The following is a 26105-nucleotide window of genomic DNA, read 5'->3' on the forward strand; positions in this document are numbered from 1 at the left end:
TGAACAGCAAACTTGATAAGTCTGCCCTTTAAAAGTAAAGTAGAAAAATATTCATTTAGAGTTCTTTCAAAGATGTTATTTTGTGTTGTTGTTGCTGCTGCCACTGCCGTTGTAATGAAAATAATTATAATTCTTAGGTTGCACCTGCACTGTAGAAATATAGCAGTTTGAACACACTTTAATTGCCATGCCCCCATGCTATGGAATCCTGGGATTTGTAGTTTCACACGGTCTTTAGCCTTCTCTACAAAAGAGTGCTGGTACACTCTTCCCAGACCTTTCACCATTTTGAAAGCATCTATGGTGAGTAGTACCATTGGAAAGCAGGATTTAACACTATGGCTGCCTTTGCACTGCAGAAATAATGCAGTTTGACACTGCTTTAACTTCCCTAGCTCAGTGCTCTGGATTCCCAGGACTTGTAGTTTGTTTAGCACTAGAGGTCTCTGACAGTAAAGGCTAAAGGCAGTTGCCCATCCATATCCACGGATTCTTTATCCAAGGATTCAACCATCCTCGGTTTGAAAATATTTTTGAAATAACTACATTCCAAAACGTAAACCTTGATTTTGCCATTTTATATAAGGGGCACCATTTTACTATGCCATTGCATTTAATGGGACTTGAGCATTCATGGATTTTGGTATCAGTGGGGGCCTTGGAACCAAAGTACAGCAGATACCAAGGACCCACTGTATCTCACAAAACTACAAATCCCAGAATTCCATAGCAGTTACAGTGGTGTCAAAATGTATTATTTCTGCAGTGCAGATGCAGCCCATGTCAGGAAAAGTTTTGGAATGTTAGACCTAAATCGATATGTTTATCGGACCTAGAGTAGACCCAGTGAATCAATTGCTAAATGATAAGTCAGCATGTGGTGATTCAGTGGGTCTACTCCAGCTAGGACTTGCAGTTGAATTTAAGCTTTAAAGCCTCCCTCTTAACCACCTAGTGTTGCTCACTATCATTAGATATGCCCAGTTTAGCCCATCAGCTTGGAAGAGTGGCATCAAAGGAAGTGATCCTGGCTGACAACTGATAATGGGATCTTTCAGATCTCCTGAGGAATATCCCAAAACAATTTTATGCACAGGCATAGAGTCTGAGCTGTAATACAGTATGTGCAAAGCCAGGGGTTGACTAGTACCCCTCTCAATCCCAGAAAGAATACAGACGTTATTGATGCTATTACGGTATTCTTGCTTCAATAATAGTCAATTCCAACCTGGATTCTCTTTCATTGATACCCAGCAAGGACCACCTTCTATAGTAGAAAGGGCAGATATGACCATGCCTCATACTACACCATTACTGCATGTGTTGTATAATACAGTCTGCCGTCTGTATCCATGAGAGATCCATTCTGGACCCCGCCCCCCCATGAATACCTAAATCTGCGGTTACTCAAGTTCCCTTGTCCCTAATGGTGGCGCATGCATGTACCTGTGCGGCCATTAGGGACAATGGGGCTTCAGGTGGCGCAGCCAAATGCACACGCTACCATTGGGAACAACGTGGGCTTGCTGTCTGTGAATATTCAAATCCATGGATGGCGAGTCTGTGGATACTGAGGATCCACTGTGTTAATTAATGGATTAATTAATAGTATTGGTATGCCACTTCTAGGTAATTTACCGAAATGAATAAAGAAATGCAAAACAAGGACACAAAAATCCACAATATATTATTCCAGCATAAAACAGTCATTAGTATTACAATAACAAATAGGCTTGTAGCCAGGCCTTGTATTAGGGCTATACATCATTGGGCAAACAGGCAATTTTTTTGGGAGCTTGCTGTAGCCCTTTAAACCTCCTGGCTCATCTCATGAGCAAGGTAGTCTCAAGGTGTACTCTGGCAATTATAAAACAAGGTGGACAAACCTTTGACTTTGGCATTTCTTTCTATATTTGTTGTTGTTAAATGCCCTTGAGTCGATTTTGACTCATGGTGGCCCTATGGATGAGACATCTCCAAGACTCTCTGTCCTCCACTGCTCTGCTTAGTTCTTACAAACTCATTCCTGTGGCCTCCCTAATAGACTCCATCCATCTAGCAAAGCGGCCTTCCTCTCTTTCTACATCCCTCCACCTGTCCTAGCATTTTTTTCAATGCGTAGATTTTTTCCCCTATATTTTAATAAGATATGTTTTTATAAGAGCTACTGTTTATTGTAGCATACCTAGTTTGTTTGGCCCCCATAATGGGTCATTTTTATAGCCTCCCCTGTCTCTTTTCAACAGCCTTCTCTGTGTCTGGCGGATCTGCTGGTCAGGTAGGAAAGGGAGGCGACTCGCTTTCCCAGCCAGCCAGCAGACCCAGCAGACCTAGAAGACAGTTCCTTTCCACCAGCAGCTTTTGGTTGGAGTGGGCTTCTGCTGCCCATTCGAAAGCCTTTTTCCCAATTGGGGAGGGGGCTCATGAGACCCAGGAGGGTGCACTCCACCTTTACCAGCAGCCACAGTTGAAAGATAGCAGAGGCACCCTAGCTGGTGGATGGGGGAAACAGGAGGGTCTTGAAACAGATGAGAATGAAGGTACGCACCCCCCTGCATCACCCAAGTGACTGAGCCCTGACTGAGGCACCACCCGGTGCAGTCTGCCCTCCTTGCACTCGAACAATGACACCGCTGACTATTTAACAATCTTTCCCCTCCTTTTGTCTGAGAGTTTATCAAAACAAAGAAATACCAACCAAAATATTACACAGCTATAAAATCCATGTTTACATTTATTTAATCTTTGCATCTCAGGCGATACCTGAACTGGATATCATGAGAAGGGTTGGCAGTTCCAAAGCCACAGCGCCCTTCATCCGTTGGCGGTATATCCTCATCTGCGTTAACCAGTTCCATATCAAAGTAGATGAGCATCAAGATCACAAACATCCTCATTTCGCTGACAGCGAAATATCGGCCAGGGCACATTGTGGGACCAGCACCAAACGGCATAATGTGATGTTTCAGGTGTTTTCCATTCTTATAAAATTCTTTTTTTGTGCCATCTGGGTTTATGAACCTGTCATATTTGAATGTCTGAGGATCTGGGTAGATTTCTGGATCCATATGCAAGGCTATGAAAGGGAAAAGAACAACGGAATCTCCTTTACGTAAAGTGTATTCCTTGCCATCACCCATCTTAACATCTGTGTCTTGCATGACACTTCTGAACAGAAAAAGAGTTCCTTTCAAGCGCAGTGTTTCCTCTATTGCACTGTCCAGAAGAGGGGTCTTGATGGTCTCCAGAGACAGACTGAGGAAGGGGCTGCCAGGCTTCACCTCCTGACCAGTCTCCTTTATTACTCTGTCCACTTCTTCCTTTACTGCCTTCATTGCTTCTGGATATTTTAAGAGGTGCGCAAGAATCCAGAATGTAGCAGGACCAGTGTTAGCCTGTGATGCCCAGAGAAGAAGAAACAGGAACTGGGTCCTCATCTTTTCCGTCATTCCATTCTTAGCCATCTGCTGATCCTGCTCCACAACCCAGCTGTTGATGTTGTCCCTCTGATACAGCTTTTCTATGGACAGAATATCCCACAAGATGCTTTGTAATCTCCTGGCCTCCTTCTGGTCTGCAGGATTCAGCAAACTGACAGCCAGTTGGGGAAAGAAATGGTCAAATTTCTTAAAGCATTCAAATATCTCTCCACATTGTGCAAGTTGACTCTGGACTGAATTTCCTTTGCTTTCTCTCTCTTTCTCTGGCTCGGTGCCAAATAGAGTGAGAAAACCAGCTTGAAAAATGGTTTTGTAGCTGAAATGAAACATTCCTTCCTGATGCCAAGATGTTGGGCCATCACCTGAACTTGTCCTGTTAAGCATCACAAGTTGCAGCTTCTCCATCATAATTTGATTCAGCATGAAAAGATTCTTGCCACTGAGATATCTCTGGCTAAATTTTTTGACAATGTCGTGGTGAGCTTGCGTGGGCTGAAAACAAAAGGCATTATGCACAACCATCGATGTAAATGTTTCAAAATTCAGTTTTTCTTTAGGTTCCTTCATTAGAGGTTCATATGTGTGTGGATCTGCCACAAGACTGATATATTTGCCACCAACCAAGACTGTAAATATGTCTCCATGTTTCTTTTGCATCTTTTGTAAAAACTCCGCCGGACTCTTCCTGAATTGTATGGCATGGCCTAGCCAGGGAATGAATCCTTTATCCAGCGGAGGTTCTTTGGGTCTCCTCCTGCGAAATGCTCCGATTGTATAAAGGCCTCCAAGTATGAGAGCGAGAAGGGAGGCAAGGAAAGCACAGAGCAGAGTCTCCCAGAAATTCATGACTGGTGTGATGAAGGAGCACTGCAAGTAATTAATAGATCTCCTGTGCTACTTATGAAGCTTCCAATGAAGGGACAGAAGTGGGCAGGACTTCCTCATTCCACCTGTGAGCTGGCAAAAGCAGTTGTGGTTTTCCTGTGCCTTTGGTTGTTAAAAACATTCCTGGACTCATCCGTCCCTCCTAGACTATTATGTTTTATGTTCTGCCTGTTCATTTTTTTTTCACTCTATGAAGCTGTCATTGTCAGGAAGGATATGATCCCTGCAAGAACTCACTGAGAGAAGAGAGGAGATGGAAGAGGACAAGAAGGGAGAAGGGCAAGTGCTTTCTGTTGTATGGCTCCCATTGGCACAAGAAAGGATACCCCACTTAAGGCTTCTAAAAATTTGATTAGGCAGAGATTCTGCCACCATACCTTACATGGAGACAGAACGGATGGAAAGGATTGTGGATGGTGGAGGGGAGAGTCTAGTTAGGGATGCTGGAAGAGACTTTGGTTGTTAAAAACATGAATGGAGTTATTCTGGAGTAAGGGCACACTCCAAATGCACAAAACACGGAGGAATGCTTTGTGCCAATTTTCTACTTCCTTACTAGCTCTACTTCCTTCCCAGGCAAAATGCAGGCAAAATGCAGCATTTTGAAGTAATATGCATGTCAAGAGGCAAAAAACCTGGAACTGGAATAAGACAGCATTCATTAAAAAATAATAATTGTAAGCCGCTCTGATAGCCTTTAGGGCTGAAGGGTGGGGTATAAATACCACAAATAATAATAATAATAATAATAATAATAATAATAATAATAATAATAATATTGTAGCATTTGTTAATCCTGTTTGCACCAAAGCAATATGACTTATTCTGATTCTTGAGTGATTAATGGACCTTTATGACATGGGCGATCACTGTTTTGGCTTTAGTAACTCAACCACAGTCTCACAATAAGGCTGGATACCTCAGAAGTGATTTGGACCACTTTTACTGCAGTCAAATGAAATCATTTAGGATTCCCACCAGTCTTGGTCATCTAGGTTATGCCACCTCATTCCCAAGTTTTCGTTTCCCATCCTTCAACAGTCTAGCCATCCTATACAATCTCACCAAGCATACTTGGCTCACGCTGGGCAGTTTCAGGGGCTCTTCCACCCTATTTGAGCCCCCCCCCCCCACCCCCAATTTTAAATTATTTTATTTTATTGGTACTGTTGTGCAGTTCTTGTCAGATTTCTGCGAGCAGAGCTATTTTTCTGGGTTGCCCTATCTGGCCAGAAACATGGAGTTACTAACAGTTGACTTATGTGTTTCCATGGGAATTAATATATATACTCATGTATAGACCTAGAAATTTTAGTAAAAAAATTGACACCCCACCCCAAAACCTGGGTCGACTTATCCATGGGTCAATTGTCCTTTAACTCTTATCAAAAAAGGAACCATACCCTGGTGAAAGGTGAGATCTTAATCTCTTCTCGGAGCGCCTACAAGAAGAATCGAACCCCTCTGCTATTTCATCCATCCAGCCTTTAAGGTGAGAGCACAAACAGTTATGCCTGTCAAAATTTTAAACGATTTTTAGCATCATTTTCCTTTGCTTCATCCTTCACATCCTTTGTTACATGCGGCTAAGTTTTACTGCCGCCTTATCCACGGGTCATATCAAAATCCATAATTTTGGCCCCAAAACTTTCCCTCGACTTATAGTTGAGTATGTACGGTAACTGTGAAACTGTTTTCTACAGTTCTTATGAAATGTCTAACTGAAGGTATTCTTCCCTCTCCTCTCACTTTCACAGACACTTGCTCAAGAGTGTACACACAAGTTGCGCTCCAAAACACCATTTTCTTCTTTTGAACAGTGGCTACCCTAGAGTTAGCATCACCAGTGCGGTAACTCATGGTGTGTCCCCCGCATTGACCTCCTCCCATACCATACCATACCGAATCCTTAGGAATGTTTTTGGTACTAATGTTACCCATAAATCATAATTCCCGTATATCACTGAAATGGAAAGGCAATAGTTGTGAGATAAGCAATTAGCAAAATTAAAATGATACCTTGAAATTACAATATCATATGTACGACCCAGTGGCGCAGTGGTTAAATGTCTGTACTGTACTGGGAGGTGAGCAGCAGGAGATGCAACATTAGGGAATCCAGCCCCAGGTTTTGTTAGCCCTCCCTAGATCCCCTAGAGAGAAACAATTATAGACCGGTCTCCCTATTACCTTTTTTGGGCAAGGTGATCGAGAGAGCAGTCGCCTTCCAACTCCAGGCTGTCTTGGATGAAACCGATTATCTGGACCCATTTCAAACTGGCTTTAGGGCGGGATATGGAGTGGAGACGGCCATGGTCGCCTTAATCGATGACCTCCGTCTGGGCACAGACAGGGGAAGTGTGACACTGTTAGTGCTCTTGGACATCTCAACGGCTTTTGATACCATCGACCATAGTATCCTTCTGGAGCGCCTGAGGGAGTTGGGTATAGGGGGCACTGCGCTCCAGTGGCTCTGATCCTACCTCTCGGGCAGGTCCCAGATGGTGAGGCTGGGGGACAGTTGCTCTTCTAGGAAAGAGTTTACATTTGGCATCCCTCAAGGCGCCATTCTGTCCCCCATGCTATTTAACATTTACATGAAACCACTGGGAGAGATCATCCGCAGACATGGAGCATGGGGTTATCAGTACGCTGATGACACCCAAATATGCTTCTCTATGTCCCCGACTGCTACAGTGACTAAAGATGACTTCTCTCCTCTGAATCCCTGCCTTGAGTCAGTAATGGGCTGGATGAGGAAAAACAAACTCAAGCTGAATCCAGAGAAAACGGAGGTACTTGCCATAGGTTCCTTAGGTCCGGGGAGGGAAATTTGTCCCCCACTCCTTGATGGGGTTACACTTCTCCTGAAGGATGAAGTTCGCAGTTTGGGAGTACTTCTGGATCCGTCTCTACGTTTGTCATTTCAAGTGGATGCGACGGCCAGAAGTGCTTGGTACCAACTTCGGTTGATACGCCAACTGCAACCCTACCTCAACCAAAAGGACCTGGAAGCTGTAGTACACACTCTGGTAATCTCTCGTCTCGACTTCTGCAATGCACTCTACATGGGGCTACCCTTGTATCAAGTTCAGAAGCTTCAGCTAATGCAAAATGCGGCAGCCAGGTTGATCACTGGTTCTTTGAGACTTGACCATATAACACCTATTTTGAAAGATCTACACTGGCACCCAATTAGCTTCCGGGCACAGTACAAGATGTTGGTCATTAACTTTAAAGCCCTACATGGCTTGGGTCCGGGTTACTTACAGGATCGCATCTCCCTATACAATCCACCCCACACTCTTAGAACAAGTAGGAAGAATTTGCTGGAGATACCATCATCCAAACATGTTTCTACTTCCCTAAAAGCATTTAGCATAGCTGCCCCCAGACTTTGGAATGGACTCTCAGAGGGGACCCGCCTTATTACATCTTTAGAAATCTTTAAGAAGGCGGTAAAGACAGAGCTCTTCCGCCGTGCTTATCCTCCTGACCTCCTATGAAGATCACTAGCATGGAACGAGACCAGCTGACCCCTTGATTGATTGATGTTATTGTTTTTAGATTCTCATGTTTTTATGTTTTTATGTTTCTATTTTTTATTGTGGAGAAGACCGGGCAGGAATCCCTCTGGAGACCCTGAAAGCCAGCGAGGACACCAAGCAAGCTTCTCTCTTTTCCCTCCTTCCACCTGGGCAAGAGAAGCAGCAGGCAGCAGCTGAGTGAGGGGCTGTGGACTGGGGGTTCCTGTTCTGCAAATATTAAGGTGGCAAATGGAGGACTTGAGGTTGGGAATGAGGTGGGGGCAGCTATTGGAGTTGTGCTGGGGAATGGGAGGTATGGCTAGAACAGAGTGAACGAATGTTACAAAAGAAGACAGGATCGCTGTTTGATAGCTATCCCGCCTTCAGTTCCCTCTGTTTCCCAGATTGGTTTGGAGAGCAGACCAACCATTCCACAGAACCTCACTCTGCTTCTCTGCAATGCTAGGTCGGTTAAGAACAAGACTCATGTCATTCTTGATCTCCTCCTTGATGAGGATGCCGACCTGGCTTGCTTTACAGAGACCTGGCTGGGAGAGGACAGCACAGTCACTTGGGCGCAGGCCCTCCCAGCCGGGTACTCTGTCAGTGAGCAGGTGAGGGGAAGTGGGCGGGGAGGCGGAGTAGCTCTAGTTTACAAAAACAACCTGACCTTGACCAGGATACCTGTCCGGAACACAGTCCACTTCGAGTGTATGTACCTTAGCCTGAGGACCAGGGATAGTTTGGGGATTCTGTTAGTCTACCAACCACCTCGTTGTCTAGCAGACTGCCTAACCGAGCTGACACAGCTGGTCTCTGAGCTGTTGTTGGAGCCCCCCAGACTTTTAGTTTTGGGAGACTTCAATATTCCTCTCGAGACCAGTTTAACAGGTGAGGCTCGGGAGTTCATGGAGACCATGACAAACATGGGCCTATCCCAATTGGTCACTTGGCCCACACATTGTGCAGGTCATACACTTGATGTGGTCTTTAGCACAGAACAGGAAGATCTGTGGGCGATTACTAGTACCTCCGCATTGTCATGGACGGATCATTTCCTGGTCAAGATGGAACTTAGAGCCTGTATCCGCCCCACTGGGGGTGGTGGACCCATTAGAATGGTCCACCCTCGAAGGCTAATGGAACCAACTCGATTCCAGAAAGCCTTAGAGGGTTTAATGGTTGGGAATGCCGGTGATCCTGTTGATGCTTTGGTTAATACTTGGAACACCGATCTTCCCAGGGCTGTCGACACGATCGCTCCCAAGCGTCCTTGCCATTCCACTTCAAACCGTAATCCATGGTATACACCACAGCTTAGGAATATGAAGTGGCTTGGACAACGACTAGAGCGCAAGTAGCGAAAGACTTGACTCTTATCCAACAGAACTCACCATAGGAACTTTCTTTGGTCCTATCGGGAGGCAATACGTGCAGCAAAGAAATCCTTTTTCTCTACACATGTTGCGTCTGCAGAGTCCCGTCCAGCAGAGCTGTTTAGGGTGGTGAGGGAGCTGACGCAGGTGTCCCTTGCGCCAAATCCTTTACTTAACCCGACAACAGCCTGCTGCGACACATTTAATTACCTCTTTGTAGATAAAATCTCTCAGATAATAGCCGACTTAGACACCAATATTTTAACAGAAACCATAGATGAGGTGTCCAGCGACTCTGTCGATGAAGTTATTCTGGATCAGCTGCAATCTGTAAGTATCGATGATGTGGACAAGCTCCTTGGTAGGGTGAGGAAAACAACTTGCCCTCTCGACCCTTGCCCATCATGGTTGGCCGTCCGGGGGGGGGGGGGGGTGCATTGAAGAATTTCCTTATGGATATCATCAATGCATCCTTCAGGGAAGGACATATTCCATCTTGTTTGAAGGAAGCAGCTGTAAGAATCTTTTTAGATTCTTTTTATATAATATTGCCAAAACAGACCTTATCTCTCCACCTCTACTGCCAAGATCCTGGTCCATGCCCTAGTGGTCTCACGACTTGATTACTGTAACGTCCTCCTGGCTGGGCTTCCTCTTTCTCACCTCCGTCCTTTAATCTCTGTCCAGCATTCAGCTGCATGCATTATCACATCTGCCCACCGCTCTGACCACATCTCTCCTGTGTTGGCATCACTTCACTGGCTCCCACTCCCTTTCCGCATTCAGTATAAGCTCCTGCTGTCAACGTTTAAAGCCCTCCATGGGCTGGCCCCTCCTTACTTATCAGACCTTTTATCTCGTCACCTTCCCACTCTGTTGTTCCCTCCGTTCTGGTAGTCAAGGTCTGCTGTCCCAGCCCAGGATTTCCTCTGCCCCATCTAGGATTCACCCCTTTTCACTTGCTGCCCCTCACTCCTGGAACCTTCTTCCCCCGTGAGACACAAGGGCCCTTATCACTTCTTTAACCAGCTTCAAAACGGAGTTGAAGACCATCCTGTTCAGGGCAGCGTTCCCAGGCATTGCATAATTGTCACTTGCTATTTGATGTTCTTTTGTTGCCTGTTTTATTGAATCATTTCCTGTATTGCTATGTATTTTATATGTATTATCCTACTAGAGAGGCTCCTTCCCCACCACCACTCCCTTTGTGTCGTGTCTTTTTAGATTGTAAGCCTGAGGGCAGGGAACCATCCAATTAAAAAGATTGTATGTACAGCACTGTGTAAATTTACAGCGCTTTATAAATAAAGGTTAATAATAATAATAATAATAATAATAATTAGGCCGCTTCTGAAAAAACCCTCCCTTGACCCCCTGGATATGAATAATTACAGGCCAGTCTCTTTACTACCATTTTTGAGCAAGGTGATCGAGAGGGCGGTTGCTCTTCAATTCCAAGCTGTTTTGGATAAAACCGATTATCTAGACCCGTTTCAAACTGGCTTCAGGACAGGCTTTGGGGTTGACACTGCCATGGTTGCCTTGACCGACGATCTGCATCTGAGCATCGACAGGGGCAGTGTGACCCTGTTGGTGCTCCTAGACCTCTCAGTGGCTTTTGACACGATAGATCAAGGCATCCTCTTGGACCGCCTGAGGGGTTTAGGTATCGGAGGCACTGCATTGCAGTGGTTCCGGTCCTTCCTCTTGGGCAGATCCCAGAGGGTGCTGCTTGGGGACAGCTGCTCCAGTAAAAGGGAGCTCACCTGTGGGGTTCCACAGGGTGCTATACTGTCCCCGATGTTATTTAACATCTATATGAAGCCGCTGGGTGAGGTTATTCGGAGTTGTGGAGCTGGGTGTTATCGGTACGCTGATGACACCCAAATCTATTTCTCCATGTCTCGTTCGTCGGCCTCGAATTCTAATGGCATCTCCTCTCTCAATGAATGTCTTCAGGCAGTAATGGGCTGGATGAGGAAAAACAGATTGAAACTGAATCTGGACAAGACAGAGGTGCTCACGGTAGTGATCCCGAAACCAAGAATTGGGTTGCAACCTCCAGTCCTGGATGGGGTCACACTCTCCTCTAGTGACTGTGTTTGCAGTCTGGGGGTGCTCCTTGACTCGTCGCTCCTGATGATAAATCAGGTAAATGCGACAGTCAAGAGCGCCTGTTATCGGCTTCGGCTGATACGCCAACTGCACCCTTTTCTGTAAGTAAGGGATCTCGAGACTGTTGTACACGCACTGGTAACCTCACGTCTAGATTTCTGTAATGCGCTCTACATGGGACTACTCTTGTGCTTGATTCGGAAACTGCAATTCGTGCAGAACATGGCGGCCAGAGTAGTGTCAGGAACATCGAGGAGGGACCATATTACTCCGGTATTAATGTCCCTCCACTGGCTGCCTATTAGTTTCCGGGCCCAGTACAAGGTGTTGGTTATCATCTTTAAAGCCCTAAATGGCTTGGGTCCAAACTATCTCAGGGACCGCCTCCTCCCATATAATCCTCCCCGCACACTCCGGTCCTCTGGGAGGAATTTGCTCTAGCCTCAAAGATCTAGGCTTTCGGCTACCTCCCAGAGGGCTTTTTCTGTTGTCGCCCCCAGATTATGGAACGACCTGCCGGATGAGATCTGTCAATTGACATCTTTAGACAGCTTTTAAAAGGCTGTCAATATGGATCTCTTCCGGCAGGCCTTTCCGGGATAGATAACCCCGGCCTCAGGAACCTTCTTCTCATGAGAGTTCCCATGGTCCTCCTTGGAAATGCTACTGTAGTTTACTGTTTTATTTGTTTTGTTTTGTTTTGTTCTGTTTTGTTTTTGTCTTGTGTTAATGTGTATGTGTTAATGTTGTTTAATTTGTTGGTTTTAATTATAATTGATTTAATAATTTTTTGAAGGGGGGGAGGGAATTTTGATGTACAATGTATTGTATTTTATTGCTGTTAGCCGTCCCGATTGACCTCAAAAGGGTGGGATATAAATAAATTATTATTATTATTATGATAATGGTGCCATAATTTTAACCTTGTAATTTTAACCTTGCTGTGATCCCACTTCAATCCATTGGGAGAGGCGGGAAGATAGAAATAAAAATTATTATTATTTATTATTAACTCACTCACAAACCATAAGGTTGTGAGTTCAATACCAGCCAGGGCTCAGGGTCGACTAGGCTTGCATCCTTCCATAGGTTGCTAAAATGAGTACCCAGGTTGCTGGGGACAATTGGTTTACACATTGTAAACCACTTAGGGAGTGCTTAAGTGCACTGATAAGTGGTATAGAAATGTACTTGCTCTTGCTTGCTATAGCTACATGTACATTATTTCATGTAGTTAAAGTGAAAATCCGGTCATCTGTGATATTTTTACAGATATTTTTTTTAATTTTAAAAAATAAAGTTTTAAATTGAAACATTTAATTTCTTTTTTTTAAAAAACTTGGGGCTTTCCCCCCTTTTTCTGGCCTGCATGAACCCCCAAGGCATGCTTGGAAAGAAAGCTGGCCTTGGTTGGTCAGTGCTTTCACTTAGCAGGATGACAACCTCCCAATAGCACCTTAAACTATAAATAAGGGATCTTGCAGCACCTTTGAGACTAACTGAAAGAGAAAAGTTGGTAGCATGAGATTTGGTAGATTTGAGCCTACCTCTTCAGAGGCTCTCTTCAGATGCATTCCTCAGGCCAAATACATCTGAGGAAGTAGGATCAAGCCTATGAAATCTCATGCTAGCAACTTCTTTCTTTCAATGAGCCTCAAAGATGCTGCAAGATGTCATTGCATACTGGTTTTCCAGACTACCATAGCTAGGCCTTTGAATTTAAACAAGGGAGGTGAGCAGCAGGAGATGCAACATTAGGGAATCCAGCCCCAGGTTTTGTTAGCATTTTTCAGTGCTAGTTGCCTCTCTAGAGGTCTGATGTGTGAGGAATAGATTTTGGCTGCTTGTTCAGGGTGTATTCTTTCACCTGTGTTCAACCAAAGCATTCATGAAATACATATTACAAAACGTGAGCAATGCCAGTAACCCAGTTCCCTCTTTCCAAAAGAAGACAAAGCCAGAAAAGCACCACTGATGTTTCTCTTTATTAAAAGAAGCTGTAGTGACATGGAAGAATACACCTGACCCTTCGACACCATTTTGCTACACCGTTATATTTAATGGATTGGATCATCCATAGGTTTTGGTATCCATTGGAGGTCATGGAACCAAACCCCAGCTGATACCAAGGTCCCACTGTACTTTACAGACCTCTGGGATCTTCTCAGTTTGACGGTTTGTTCTTCTCTGGTGTGAAAGGTGATACCATATATATATATATATATATATATATATATATATATCCCCATACTCAAAGAGAGAGTTTGCTATTAATATACAGGAACGGAGGAATACTTAGTTCTTTATTCAATGCTTTTAATTGACCACATCAATCATTAAACAAAAAATGTATACAGAATACATACTTGTAATGCATTAATTAACAGACTACAAGACAGTCCTTTGAAATTGCCAGCAGAGAATACTAAATATTCAAAGACATTTAAATCAACTGGTAAAAAACAAATTTTTATAAATGTATTGATTGCATATTCTACCTTTCTCCCAACATGCATCTTCAGATATCATCAGCCAGATCCTGATTGTAGGATTTACTATATCATACCCATCCCCAATATTAGTATTTATTTATTAACTACAGTCTATCCTGCCATTCCACTAAATGAGCTCAAGGTAGCATACATGACCCTTCTCTTTTTCACTTTATCCTCACAACAACCTTGTCAGGTAGAGCAATCTGAAAGAGAGGGAGTGGTGAAGCAAAGGCTTCATTGCTGGGTGCAATACAATATGATCCTGTGCAACACTCTAACCACTGCACTACACAGCCCTCTTCTAGCAGGCTAATTCTGGTATGCTACAAAAAGTATGTGGTGGTAATTGACAAACAGTATGCAGGTATGTGTAAGTGTTTAGATAAGGAGCAAGACTATGTTTATGATACACCAGCTGTCCATTGTGTTGACGTCACATCCTAGCCCAGGAGCCTTGGTCAAGATGGCTAGAAAGCAATGTAGGCATCATGTAAAGCAGTCATGCAGTGAAGGGTTGTAGCCATGCAGGCCCCACATCAACACCATACCCATGAGACACCAGTGTAGTAAGCCCTACTAGTGACATGTTCCCTAGTTCCACCATTAAAAAAAAACATGCGTCCTACAATAGTGAATAGTGACAGCTGGGTGTAATGTTAGAATTTTTATGGGAAATTAAAGCCTACAGCCAGTTGCTAGGCTGAACTACAGTAGACAGAGTGAATCAATTGCTGAATGGTAAGCCAGTTGGTTTCACTCTAGCAAGGGCTAGCTTATAGATTTAGGTCTTCCAAAGCTAGTTCTGATCTACTGGCATTGCCCACTGTTATCAGGAATGCTCAACAGACCCCTTTAAATTTGAGGGTTGGTATCAGGAGAGACTTTGTTATCAAGGCACAATTCTTAGGGACATCTCCCCTCTTCTGCTCACCCTGCAGCTTAACCACACCTGGAAAAGGCTGTTGAAGAGAGCAGATGTGGTATTAAAAATATATCAGGTGTACGGGTGTCTAATGTACTTGGTATGTCACTAAGTTTACCTTAAACCTGGAAGTGATTCTTGCTTTGGTTAGAACATGACTGACATCAAATCTCAGATAGCATTCCCCAAAGTATAACATTTCAGTACACCCCAATAGTAAAATACTTACTCATAGTTACTATAGTTGTAACCCACAACTGAGTTAGTACATAGACCCGTTGTCTGGCATAGTGTTCCCTAAGCTGTAACATTTAGCTACAAACCCCAGTCCCAGAAAGAAACGTATTGCGGCTAAAAATTGTGTGTTGATAATAATGGCCTCATTCCCACTACGATAGAAATCGCAGCAGGATTCGAGGTAAAGAACCCTAGTTCCCATTTGAAATTGATATTGATCCTTATCAGATCAATTTCAAAGGGGAAAACGCCCTGAGGTTTCCTGACACCGCTTCCAAAGTGGTCTTTTTTGGGATGAATTGTTTAATTGTAAAATAAATCAATTTATAGCAGTGGAAACCACTGGCGGATTCGTATCCGCCGCCAATAACAGGGAAAGGGCAGGGGGAGCTGCAATGGCCCCTGCCATCTCCTTGTCACTGGCCTTCCCTCCATCCATCCCTCCACTTCCTCTTCCTACTCCCCACCCTTCTTCCGCCGACCTGCCTGCCTACCTTGGTGCTGTTGGCTGGGGCCCGGCGGCAGCAGCGGCCCTCTCCTCAGGTCTTCTCCTCCATACAGGCCGTTCCCCGTTCCCCATTGCCCAGCCTCCTTCTCCTTTTCTGCCCCGTAGGCCTACCATACAAGGAGTTCTGGGCAAAAGAAGAGAGGCACCTTGGAGGAGGAGGAGGAGGAGAAGCGGAGGAGAGGGCCACTGGTGCTGGGCCCCAGCCACCAGCACCTAGGTAGGCAGGCAGGCCGGCAAAGGAGGGAAGGGGAGGAGGAGGAGGAGGCAGCAATCCAAGGGTGGCAGTGGTGAGGGAGACTTTTAAACCCATATTTACATTTCTTCACTCTTGGCATCTCAGGCGATACCTGAACTGGATATCATGGGAAGGCTTGGCATTTCCAAAGCCACAGCGCTCTTCATCCATTGGTGGTATATCCTCATCTGCATTAACCAGTTCCATGTCAAAGTAGATGAGCATCAGGATCACAAACATTCTCATTTCGCTGACAGCAAAATATCGCCCGGGGCACACCATGGTTCCTGCACCAAATGGTAAAAGGTGATTCTTCAGCTGTTTTCCATTCCTAAAGAATTTTTTTCTGGTGCCATCTGGGTTTATAAATCTGTCATATTTGAATGAGTGAGGATTCGGGTAGACTTCTGGATCCATATGCAAGGCTATGAAAGGGAAAAGAAAGAGGGAATCCCCTTTCCGTAAAGTGTATTCCCTGCCATCACCCATCTTAACATCTGTATCTTTCATGACACTTCTGAAGAGAAAAGAATTTGCTTTCAAGCGTAGTGTTTCCTCTATTGCACTGTCCAGAAGAGGGGTCTTGATGGTATCCAGAGACAGACTGAGGAAGGGGCTGCCGGGCTTCACCTCCTGAAAGGTCTCCTTTATTATTCTGTCCACTTCTTCCTTTACTGCCTTCATTGCTTCTGGATATTTTAAGAGGTGCGCAAGAATCCAGAATGCAGTCGGACCAGTGTTCGCTTGTGATAACCAGAGAAGAAGAAGCAGGAACTGGGTCCTCATCTTTTCTGGCATTCCATCTTTAGCCATCTGCTGATCCTGCTCCAGAATCCAGCTGCTGATGTTGTCCCTCTGATACACCTTTTCTATCGACAGATTTTCCCAGAAGATACCCTCTAATTGCCTGGCCTCCTTCTCCTCTGCAGGTTTCAGCAAACCGACAACCAGTTGGGGAAAGAAATGGTCAAATGTCTTAAAGCATTCACATAGCTCTGCAGATAGTGCAAGTTGACTCTGGACTGAATTTCCTTTGCTTTCTCTCTCTTTCTCTGCCTCAGTGCCAAAGAGAGTGAGAAAACCAGCTTGGAAAATGGTTTTGTAGCTGAAATGAAAGAGTCCTTCCTGCTGCCAAGATCTTTGTGCTTCATCCGAATCCTGTCTATTAAGCATCACAAGCTGCAACTTCTCCATCAGAATTTGGTTCAAGACAGTGAGATACTTGCCATTCAGATATTTCTTGCTCAATTTTTTGACAACGCGGTGATGAGCTTGCGTCGGCTGAAAATCGAATACTTTATGAATGATCATAGATGCAAATGTGTCAAAATCCAGTTTTTCTTGAGATTCCTTCATTAGGGGTTCGTAAGTGTGTGGGTCGAGCACAAAGTTGATGTAATTGCCACCAACCAAGACTGTGAAAATAGCTCCATGTTTCTTCCGCATCCTTTGTAAAAGCTCCAAAGGACTCTTCCTGAATTGTATGCCATGGCCTATCCAAGGAATGAATCCTTTATCCAGCGGAGGTTCCTTGGGTCTCCTCTTGCGAAATGCTCCAATCGTGTGAAGACCTCCAAGTATGAGAGCGAGAAGGGAGGCAAGAAAAGCACAGAGCAGAGTCTCCCAGAAATTCATGACCACTGCAATGAAGGAGCACTGCAAATAATAAAACGGTCTCCTGGACTACTTCTAAAGCAACCAGGGAGATAGGAGATCAGGGTGGGACTGCTTTATTCCATCCCAGGGCTGGCAAAAATAATTGTGTGTTTTCTTTCCTCCTTCCCATTGTTGGTCACAGTCCATTCTGTACCTTTAGTCACAGTACATGACATGCCAATGTGCTTATTTTCTATGTTTTCATGAGTGAGGCTTTTTTTATTAAGGAAACACCCCAAAACATTTTAACTATCAAACATGGCTAGGAGCTAATTTATATTAACCAAAGTCAGATTTTGACCCAATTATTATTTAATAATATAGTTGCTGCTAACCCTGTGATTTAAGCTGATTTATATCCATTCAGTATTGTCCTAGTTTCTCACTCCCTGAATTGTCAGAAACATCCCAGTCCTTGACATTTCAGGAACCAAAACATGACATGTGGAGGCAAGCCTTTTTGATGTCAGAGAAATGAGGTGGGCTAGGGTTTGGGATAATAATAATAATAATAATAATAATAATAATAATAATAATTTGTTTTATTTATATACTGCTATTCCAAAGATCATAGCGGTGAACAGCAAGTAAGCTAATTAGCAAGTAAGCTAATTTGCCCCCAACAATCTGGGTACTCATTTTAGCGACCTCGGAAGGTTGCAAGCCTGAGTCAAGCTTGGGTCTCAAAGTGCTTCTGGGCAATTGATTTTTCAACTAGGAAAAAGAGAAATTTTCTGGAAATGGGCCTGGCTTTTGGAAAAACTATCTCGCCATGTTATATGGTAACCTAGATCCAATGAGGACCCCCGCTTCTTTTAGGGCTGGACAACCAATAAAATGCACAGAACAACTGCAGCTGTTGCCACCTTTCCTTCTCCAGAGGCGGAGGATCCATGAGGGGCCCCAAGGACGGAGGCCCCCACAGCAAGGCCTCTCCTCCACCACCACCTGCCACGGGGCACAGAGCCACAGGTAGCCGGCTGTCCCCCGCGTGGCTCCACTTCTGCTGGAGGAGAAGCCTTGCCATAGAGGCCTTGCTCCTCATGGTGCTCTGTGCAGCAGGTGGTGACGGAGGCCCCGCCCTGAGCCCCATCCAAGCCCCAGTGAGGCCTAGCAAGGAAGCTACACCTCGCATGCCACCGCTGCTGCGGTTTTAGCGTGGCAGGAGATAATGATTCAGGAGGAGGAGGCGGCAGAGGAGGCGGGAGCCGGGACTGGCTCTAAACCCAGGTTAGGACATTCAAAATGGCCAAAAACCATGAATGTCCTGGCAGAATCCGGGATATGGCAACCCTGTTCTGGAAAGTTAAGTGACAGTTCATAAGGACTCCTGCCAGGCGTCACACCTCCACTACCATGCCTTCTGCAATAAGAAGTCCCATGAGTTGTAATGTCCTTGATTGAAATAAAACGATGGCTCCATAGGCACGGATCCACCATTGGGTTTTGGAGCACTTATGTGCATGCAAGCACAATACATGTACAAATACAATATTTTCATCCAGCCCCGGCCAAAAGACCCTGCTAATGCCAAGCCATAGATGAAGATGGGTGGTCCTTTGAAACTATCACCCACACAAATAGACCCAACTTTCTCCTCCTCCAAGGCTGATCGCCCTGATATTTGTATATTTATTGGAGACCAGGATCAATACAATATTTTCTGAGACCTCAGCAATCCGACCTCGCAGCACCCATAGAATCCTAGAGTTCGAATCCAGCCCCAGGTTTTGTTAGCATTTTTCAGTGCTAGTTGCCTCTCTAGAGGTCTGATGTGTGAGGAATAGATTTTGGCTGCTTGTTCAGGGTGTATTCTTTCACCTGTGTTCAACCAAAGCATTCATGAAATACATATTACAAAACGTGAGCAATGCCAGTAACCCAGTTCCCTCTTTCCAAAAGAAGACAAAGCCAGAAAAGCACCGCTGATGTTTCTCTTTATTAAAAGAAGCTGTAGTGACATGGAAGAATACACCTGACCCTTCGACACCATTTTGCTACACCGTTATATTTAATGGATTGGATCATCCATAGGTTTTGGTATCCATTGGAGGTCATGGAACCAAACCCCAGCTGATACCAAGGTCCCACTGTACTTTACAGACCTCTGGGATCTTCTCAGTTTGACGGTTTGTTCTTCTCTAGTGTGAAAGGTGATACCATATATATATATATATATATATATATATATATACACACACACACACACACACACACACACACACACACACACCTCCATACCCAAAGAGAGAGTTTGCTGTTTATATACAGGAACGGAGGAATACTTAGTTCTTTATTCAATGCTTTTAACTGACCAAATCAATCATTAAACAAAAAAATGCATGCAGAATACAGACTTGTAACACATTAATTAACAGACTACAAGACAGTCCTTTGAAATTGCCAGCAGAGAATACTAAATATTCAAAGACATTTAAATCAACTGGTAAAAAACAAATTTTTATAAATGTATTGATTGCATATTCTACCTTCTCCCAACATGCATCTTCAGATATCATCAGCCAGATCCTGATTGTAGGATTTACTATATCATACCCATCCCCAATATTAGTATTTATTTATTAACTACAGTCTATCCTGCCATTCCACTAAATGAGCTCAAGGTAGCATACATGACCCTTCTCTTTTTCACTTTATCCTCACAACAACCTTGTCAGGTAGAGCAATCTGAAAGAGAGGGAGTGGTGAAGCAAAGGCTTCATTGCTGGGTGCAATACAATATGATCCTGTGCAACACTCTAACCACTGCACTACACAGCCCTCTTCTAGCAGGCTAATTCTGGTATGCTACAAAAAGTATGTGGTGGTAATTGACAAGCAGTATGCAGGTATGTGTAAGTGTTTAGATAAGGAGCAAGACTATGTTTATGATACACCAGCTGTCCATTGCGTTGACGTCACATCCTAGCCCAGGAGCCTTGGTCAAGATGGCTAGAAAGCAATGCAGGCATCATGTAAAGCAGTCATGCAGTGATGGGTTGTAACCATGCAGGCCCCACATCAACACCATACCCATGAGACACCAGTGTAGTAAGCCCTACTAGTGACACGTCCCCTAGTTCCACCATTAAAAAAAAACATGCATCCTACAATAGTGAATAGTGACGGCTGGGTGTAATGTTAGAATTTTTATGGGAAATTAAAGCCTACAGCCAGTTGCTAGCCTGAACTACAGTAGACAGAGTGAATCAATTGCTGAATGGTAAGCCAGTTGGTTTCACTCTAGCAAGGGCTAGCTTCTGGAATTTAGCCTTGCAAAGCTAGTTCTGATCTACTGGCATTTACCTCAAACCTGGAAGTGATTCTCGCTGTGGCCAGAACATGACTGATATCAAATCTCAGATAGCATTCCCAAAAGTATAGCATTTCAGTGCCCGCCAAAAGTAAAATAATTACTCTTTATAGTTATTACAGTTGTAACCCACAACTGAGCTAGTACATAGACCCGCTGTCTGGTGTAGTGTTTCCTAAGCTGTAACGTTTAGCCAAAAACCCCAGTCCCAGAAAGAAACTTGTTGTGGCTAAAAATCTTGTATTGATAATAATGGCCTCATTCCCACTACGATACAAATCACAGCAGAATTTGAGATATACGACCCTAGTTGCCATTTAAAATCGATCTTGATCCTTATCAGAATGATTTCAAAGGGGGAAATGCGGGATAAACTCAAAACCCCCAAGCTTATCTTACACCACTTCCAGAATGGTGTTTTTTGGGATGAATTGTTTAATTGTAAAATAAATCAATTCATAGCAGTGGAAACCACTGGCGGATTCATATCCGCCGCCAATAACAGGGAAATGGCAGGGGGAGCTGCAATGGCCCCTGCCATCTTCCTGTCACTGGCCTTCCCTCCCTCCCTCCTCTTCCTCTTCCTCCTCCCCTCCCTTCCTCTGCTGGCATGCCTGTCTACCTGGGTGCTGTTGGCTGGGGACCGACGGCCGCGGCCCTCTCTACCGTTCCTTCCCCTCCTCCTCCATCTGGACCATTCCCTGCTGCCCAGCCTCCTTCTCTCTCTCTGTCCCGTAGGGTTACCTTACAAGGAGGTCAGGGCGGACAAAGAGAGGCAGGCCGGAGGATGGAGGACGAAGGACATGTGTGTGTGTGTGCCTTCGTCCTCCCAGCCTGCCTCCAGGCCCCTGCAAAGGAGAGGGAGACTGAAGGGGGTCCCCTCTGGGGCCATGACCACCCTTGGATGGCCCAATCTAAAGGTGGCAGTAGAGAGGGAAACCCTCCATCCTCCCAGCCAGCCTCTGCTGTTTCCCCAAGGTAGGAAGGGGGAGAGGGAGAAGGAAAGGGATGGAAGCTTGTCTTCCCCAATGGGAACGACAAGCGTGCCGGAAAAAAAACAACCCCAATTCCAAACAGGCCCCCTTTCCTTAATAGGAACGAGTGGGCTTTTGGAATCAGGGAATACAGCATGGTAGACCCAGAATTGAATGCAGGTTATTCCCCCAGTGGGAATAGGCCCAATAACCCACAACCTGAATTCTCATTCAGTAAAATCCTAAGACTCAGTGTGGACAATTTTCTGTACTGGAGAAGACAACAATGGCTATGCTTTGCACCTGAGCAGTACTACTAGACTGAGATTAAATTAGTTAATGGAGAAAATACTAGCATCAGCATATCACCTCTGGTCACTATACAGAAAGCAGCATTATGGTTTCCCAGTAAATAAAAAAAGATTTAAAGAATTATAAAAGCAGTATAAAAGAGACAGCAAAATTAAAATTGCAAATATTGCTATGAAAAAGGATGGTTCCAAGGCAAGTCATCCTTGGGGCATTTGTCAAAATCAGCATCTCTTCATGGAGCCCACTGTTAATATCTGCAGCCTCCAAACTCTGGTGATATGTAGGTTAGCATAGAGGTACAAGCAACATTTATGTTCTTGCAAATATAACCTAACATGACTGGATTGCTGAGTATTACCCCCATCCCCACTTAGAAATGGCACCTTTGAATACAATATATTTTTAGAATATTTTTTTCTTCCCATTTTTAAATGCCAGCCAAATTAATGCATGGCTTTTAAACCCACATTTACATTTCTTCACTCTTAGCATCTCATGCGATACCTGAACTGGATATCATGGGAAGGCTTGGCATTTCCGAAGCCACAGCGCTCTTCATCCATTGGTGGTATATCCTCATCTTCATTAACTAGTTCCATGTCAAAGTAGATGAGCATCAGGATCACAAACATCCTCATTTGGCTGACAGCAAAATATCGCCCGGGGCAGATGACTGTCCCTGCACCAAATGTTAAAATGGGATGCTTCAGCTTTTTTCCATTCTTAAAGAACTCTTTTCTGGTGCCATCTGGGTTTATAAATCTGTCATATTTGAATGAGTGAGGATTTGGGTAGACTTCTGGATCCATATGCAAGGCTATGAAAGGGAAAAGAAAGAGGGAATCCCCTTTCCGTAAAGTGTATTCCCTGCCATCACCCATCTTAACATCTGTATCTTTCATGACACTTCTGAAGAGAAAAGAACTTCCTTTCAAGCGCAGTGTTTCCTCTATTGCACTGTCCAGAAGAGGGGTCTTGATGGTATCCAGAGACAGACTGAGGAAGGGGCTGCCAGGCTTCACCTCCTGGCCAGTCTCCTTTATTATTCTGTCCACTTCTTCCTTTACTGCCTTCATTGCTTCTGGATATTTTAAGAGGTGCGCAAGAATCCAGAATGTAGTCGGACCAGTGTTCGCTTGTGATAACCAGAGAAGAAGAAGCAGGAACTGGGTCCTCATCTTTTCTGGCATTCCATCTTTAGCCATCTGCTGATCCTGCTCCAGAATCCAGCTGCTGATGTTGTTCCTCTGATACACCTTTTCTATCGACAGATTTTCCCAGAAGATACCCTCTAATTGCCTGGCCTCCTTCTCCTCTGCAGGTTTCAGCAAACCGACAACCAGTTGGGGAAAGAAATGGTCAAATGTCTTAAAGCATTCAAATATCTCTGCAGATAGTGCAAGTTGACTCTGGACTGAATTTCCTTTGCTTTCTCTCTCTTTCTCTGCCTCAGTGCCAAATAGAGTGAAAAAACCAGCTTGGAAAATGGTTTTGTAGCTGAAATGAAAGAGTCCTTCCTGCTGCCAAGATCTTTGTGCTTCATCCGAATCCTGTCTATTAAGCATCACAAGCTGAAACTTCTCCATCAGAATTTTGTTCAAGACAGTGAGATACTTGCCATTCAGATATTTCTTGCTCAGTTTTTTGACAACGCGGTAATGAGCTTGCGTGGGCTGAACATTGAATACTTTATGAATGACCAGAGATACAAATGTGTCAAAATCCAGTTTTTCTTGAGATTCCTTCATTAGGGGTTCGTAAGTGTGTGGGTCGAGCACAAAGTTGATGTAATTGCCACCAACCAAGACTGTGAAAATATCTCCATGTTTCTTCCACATCCTTTGTAAAAGCTCTAAAGGACTCTTCCTGAATTGTATGCCATGGCCTATCCAAGGAATGAATCCTTTATCCAGCGGAGGTTCCTTGGGTCTCCTCCTGCGAAATGCTCCGATTGTATAAAGGCCTCCAAGTATGAGAGCGAGAAGGGAGGCAAGGAAAGCACAGAGCAGAGTCTCCCAGAAATTCATGTCCGGTGCGATGAAGGAACACTGCAAATAATAAATAGTCCTCCTGAGCTACTTCTAAAGCAACCTGAGAGATAGGAGATCAGGGTGTGACGGCTTTTTTCTATCCCAGGACTAGCAAAAAGAATCGTGTCTTTTCTTTCCTCCCTGCCATTGTTGGTCATAGTCCAATCTGTACCATAAGACACAGTACATCCCGTGCCATTGTGCTTATGTTCTGTGTCTTCATAAGTGAGGTCTTTATCATTAAAAGAAAAACAAAACATTTTATCTATCAAACATGGCTAGGAGCTAATTTATATTAACCAAAGTCACATTTTGACCCAATTATTATTTAATAATATAGTTGCTGCTAACCCTGTGATTTAAGCTGATTTATATCCATTCAGTATTGTCCTAGTTTCTCACTCCCTGAATTGTCAGAAACATCCCAGTCCTTGACATTTCAGGAACCAAAACATGACATGTGGAGGCAAGCCTTTTTGATGTCAGAGAAATGAGGTGGGCTAGGGTTTGGGATAATAATAATAATAATAATAATAATAATAATAATAATTTGTTTTATTTATATACTGCTATTCCAAAGATCATAGCGGTGAACAGCAAGTAAGCTAATTAGCAAGTAAGCTAATTTGCCCCCAACAATCTGGGTACTCATTTTAGCGACCTCGGAAGGTTGCAAGCCTGAGTCAAGCTTGGGTCTCAAAGTGCTTCTGGGCAATTGATTTTTCAACTAGGAAAAAGAGAAATTTTCTGGAAATGGGCCTGGCTTTTGGAAAAACTATCTCGCCATGTTATATGGTAACCTAGATCCAATGAGGACCCCCGCTTCTTTTAGGGCTGGACAACCAATAAAATGCACAGAACAACTGCAGCTGTTCCCACCTTTCCTTCTCCAGAGGTGGAGGATCCATGAGGGGCCCCAAGGACGGAGGCCCCCACAGCAAGGCCTCTCCTCCACCACCACCTGCCACGGGGCACAGAGCCACAGGTAGCCGGCTGTCCCCCGCGTGGCTCCACTTCTGCTGGAGGAGAAGCCTTGCCATAGAGGCCTTGCTCCTCATGGTGCTCTGTGCAGCAGGTGGTGACGGAGGCCCCGCCCTGAGCCCCATCCAAGCCCCAGTGAGGCCTAGCAAGGAAGCTACACCTCGCATGCCACCGCTGCTGCGGTTTTAGCGTGGCAGGAGATAATGATTCAGGAGGAGGAGGCGGCAGAGGAGGCGGGAGCCGGGACTGGCTCTAAACCCGGGTCAGGACATTCAAAATGGCCAAAAACCATGAATGTCCTGGCAGAATCCGAGATATGGCAACCCTGTTCTGGAAAGTTAAGTGACAGTTCATAAGGACTCCTGCCAGGCGTCACACCTCCACTACCATGCCTTCTGCAATAAGAAGTCCCATGAGTTGTAATGTCCTTGATTGAAATAAAACGATGGCTCCATAGGCACGGATCCACCATTGGGTTTTGGAGCACTTATGTGCATGCAAGCACAATACATGTACAAATACAATATTTTCATCCAGCCCCGGCCAAAAGACCCTGCTAATGCCAAGCCATAGATGAAGATGGGTGGTCCTTTGAAACTATCACCCACACAAATAGACCCAACTTTCTCCTCCTCCAAGGCTGATCGCCCTGATATTTGTATATTTATTGGAGACCAGGATCAATACAATATTTTCTGAGACCTCAGCAATCCGACCTCGCAGCACCCATAGAATCCTAGAGTTCGAATCCAGCCCCAGGTTTTGTTAGCATTTTTCAGTGCTAGTTGCCTCTCTAGAGGTCTGATGTGTGAGGAATAGATTTTGGCTGCTTGTTCAGGGTGTATTCTTTCACCTGTGTTCAACCAAAGCATTCATGAAATACATATTACAAAACGTGAGCAATGCCAGTAACCCAGTTCCCTCTTTCCAAAAGAAGACAAAGCCAGAAAAGCACCGCTGATGTTTCTCTTTATTAAAAGAAGCTGTAGTGACATGGAAGAATACACCTGACCCTTCGACACCATTTTGCTACACCGTTATATTTAATGGATTGGATCATCCATAGGTTTTGGTATCCATTGGAGGTCATGGAACCAAA

The 26105-nt window shown here is 44.5% G+C and overlaps 3 protein-coding genes across 3 annotated transcripts; all 3 read right to left on the minus strand.

Moving 5' to 3' along the window:
* Positions 1-2738: 2738 nt before the first annotated feature.
* LOC149310116 (7-alpha-hydroxycholest-4-en-3-one 12-alpha-hydroxylase-like) lies at positions 2739-4286 on the minus strand. Its single transcript, XM_089531469.1, has one exon. It carries the CDS (start codon positions 4284-4286, stop codon positions 2739-2741), a length of 1548 nt encoding a protein of 515 aa, XP_089387595.1.
* Positions 4287-15827: 11541 nt separating this feature from the next.
* On the minus strand, positions 15828-17375 carry LOC149310117 (7-alpha-hydroxycholest-4-en-3-one 12-alpha-hydroxylase-like). The gene has a single exon (XM_089531470.1). The coding sequence runs from the start codon at positions 17373-17375 to the stop codon at positions 15828-15830; it is 1548 nt and encodes a 515-aa protein (XP_089387596.1).
* A 5105-nt stretch (positions 17376-22480) lies between these two features.
* LOC149310118 (5-beta-cholestane-3-alpha,7-alpha-diol 12-alpha-hydroxylase-like) lies at positions 22481-24022 on the minus strand. The gene has a single exon (XM_089531471.1). The coding sequence runs from the start codon at positions 24020-24022 to the stop codon at positions 22481-22483; it is 1542 nt and encodes a 513-aa protein (XP_089387597.1).
* Positions 24023-26105: the final 2083 nt, after the last annotated feature.

Source organism: Sceloporus occidentalis, unplaced genomic scaffold, assembly GCF_023333645.1.
Source record: "Sceloporus occidentalis isolate IW3139 unplaced genomic scaffold, rSceOcc1.0.p SCAF_7, whole genome shotgun sequence".
NCBI classification, from domain to species: domain Eukaryota; kingdom Metazoa; phylum Chordata; class Lepidosauria; order Squamata; family Phrynosomatidae; genus Sceloporus; species Sceloporus occidentalis.

Bases quoted from the DNA above. Each gene is read 5' to 3' on its own strand.
- LOC149310116 (XM_089531469.1), bottom strand. From the start codon at position 4,286: ATGAATTTCTGGGAGACTCTGCTCTGTGCTTTCCTTGCCTCCCTTCTC.
- LOC149310117 (XM_089531470.1), bottom strand. From the start codon at position 17,375: ATGAATTTCTGGGAGACTCTGCTCTGTGCTTTTCTTGCCTCCCTTCTC.
- LOC149310118 (XM_089531471.1), bottom strand. From the start codon at position 24,022: ATGAATTTCTGGGAGACTCTGCTCTGTGCTTTCCTTGCCTCCCTTCTC.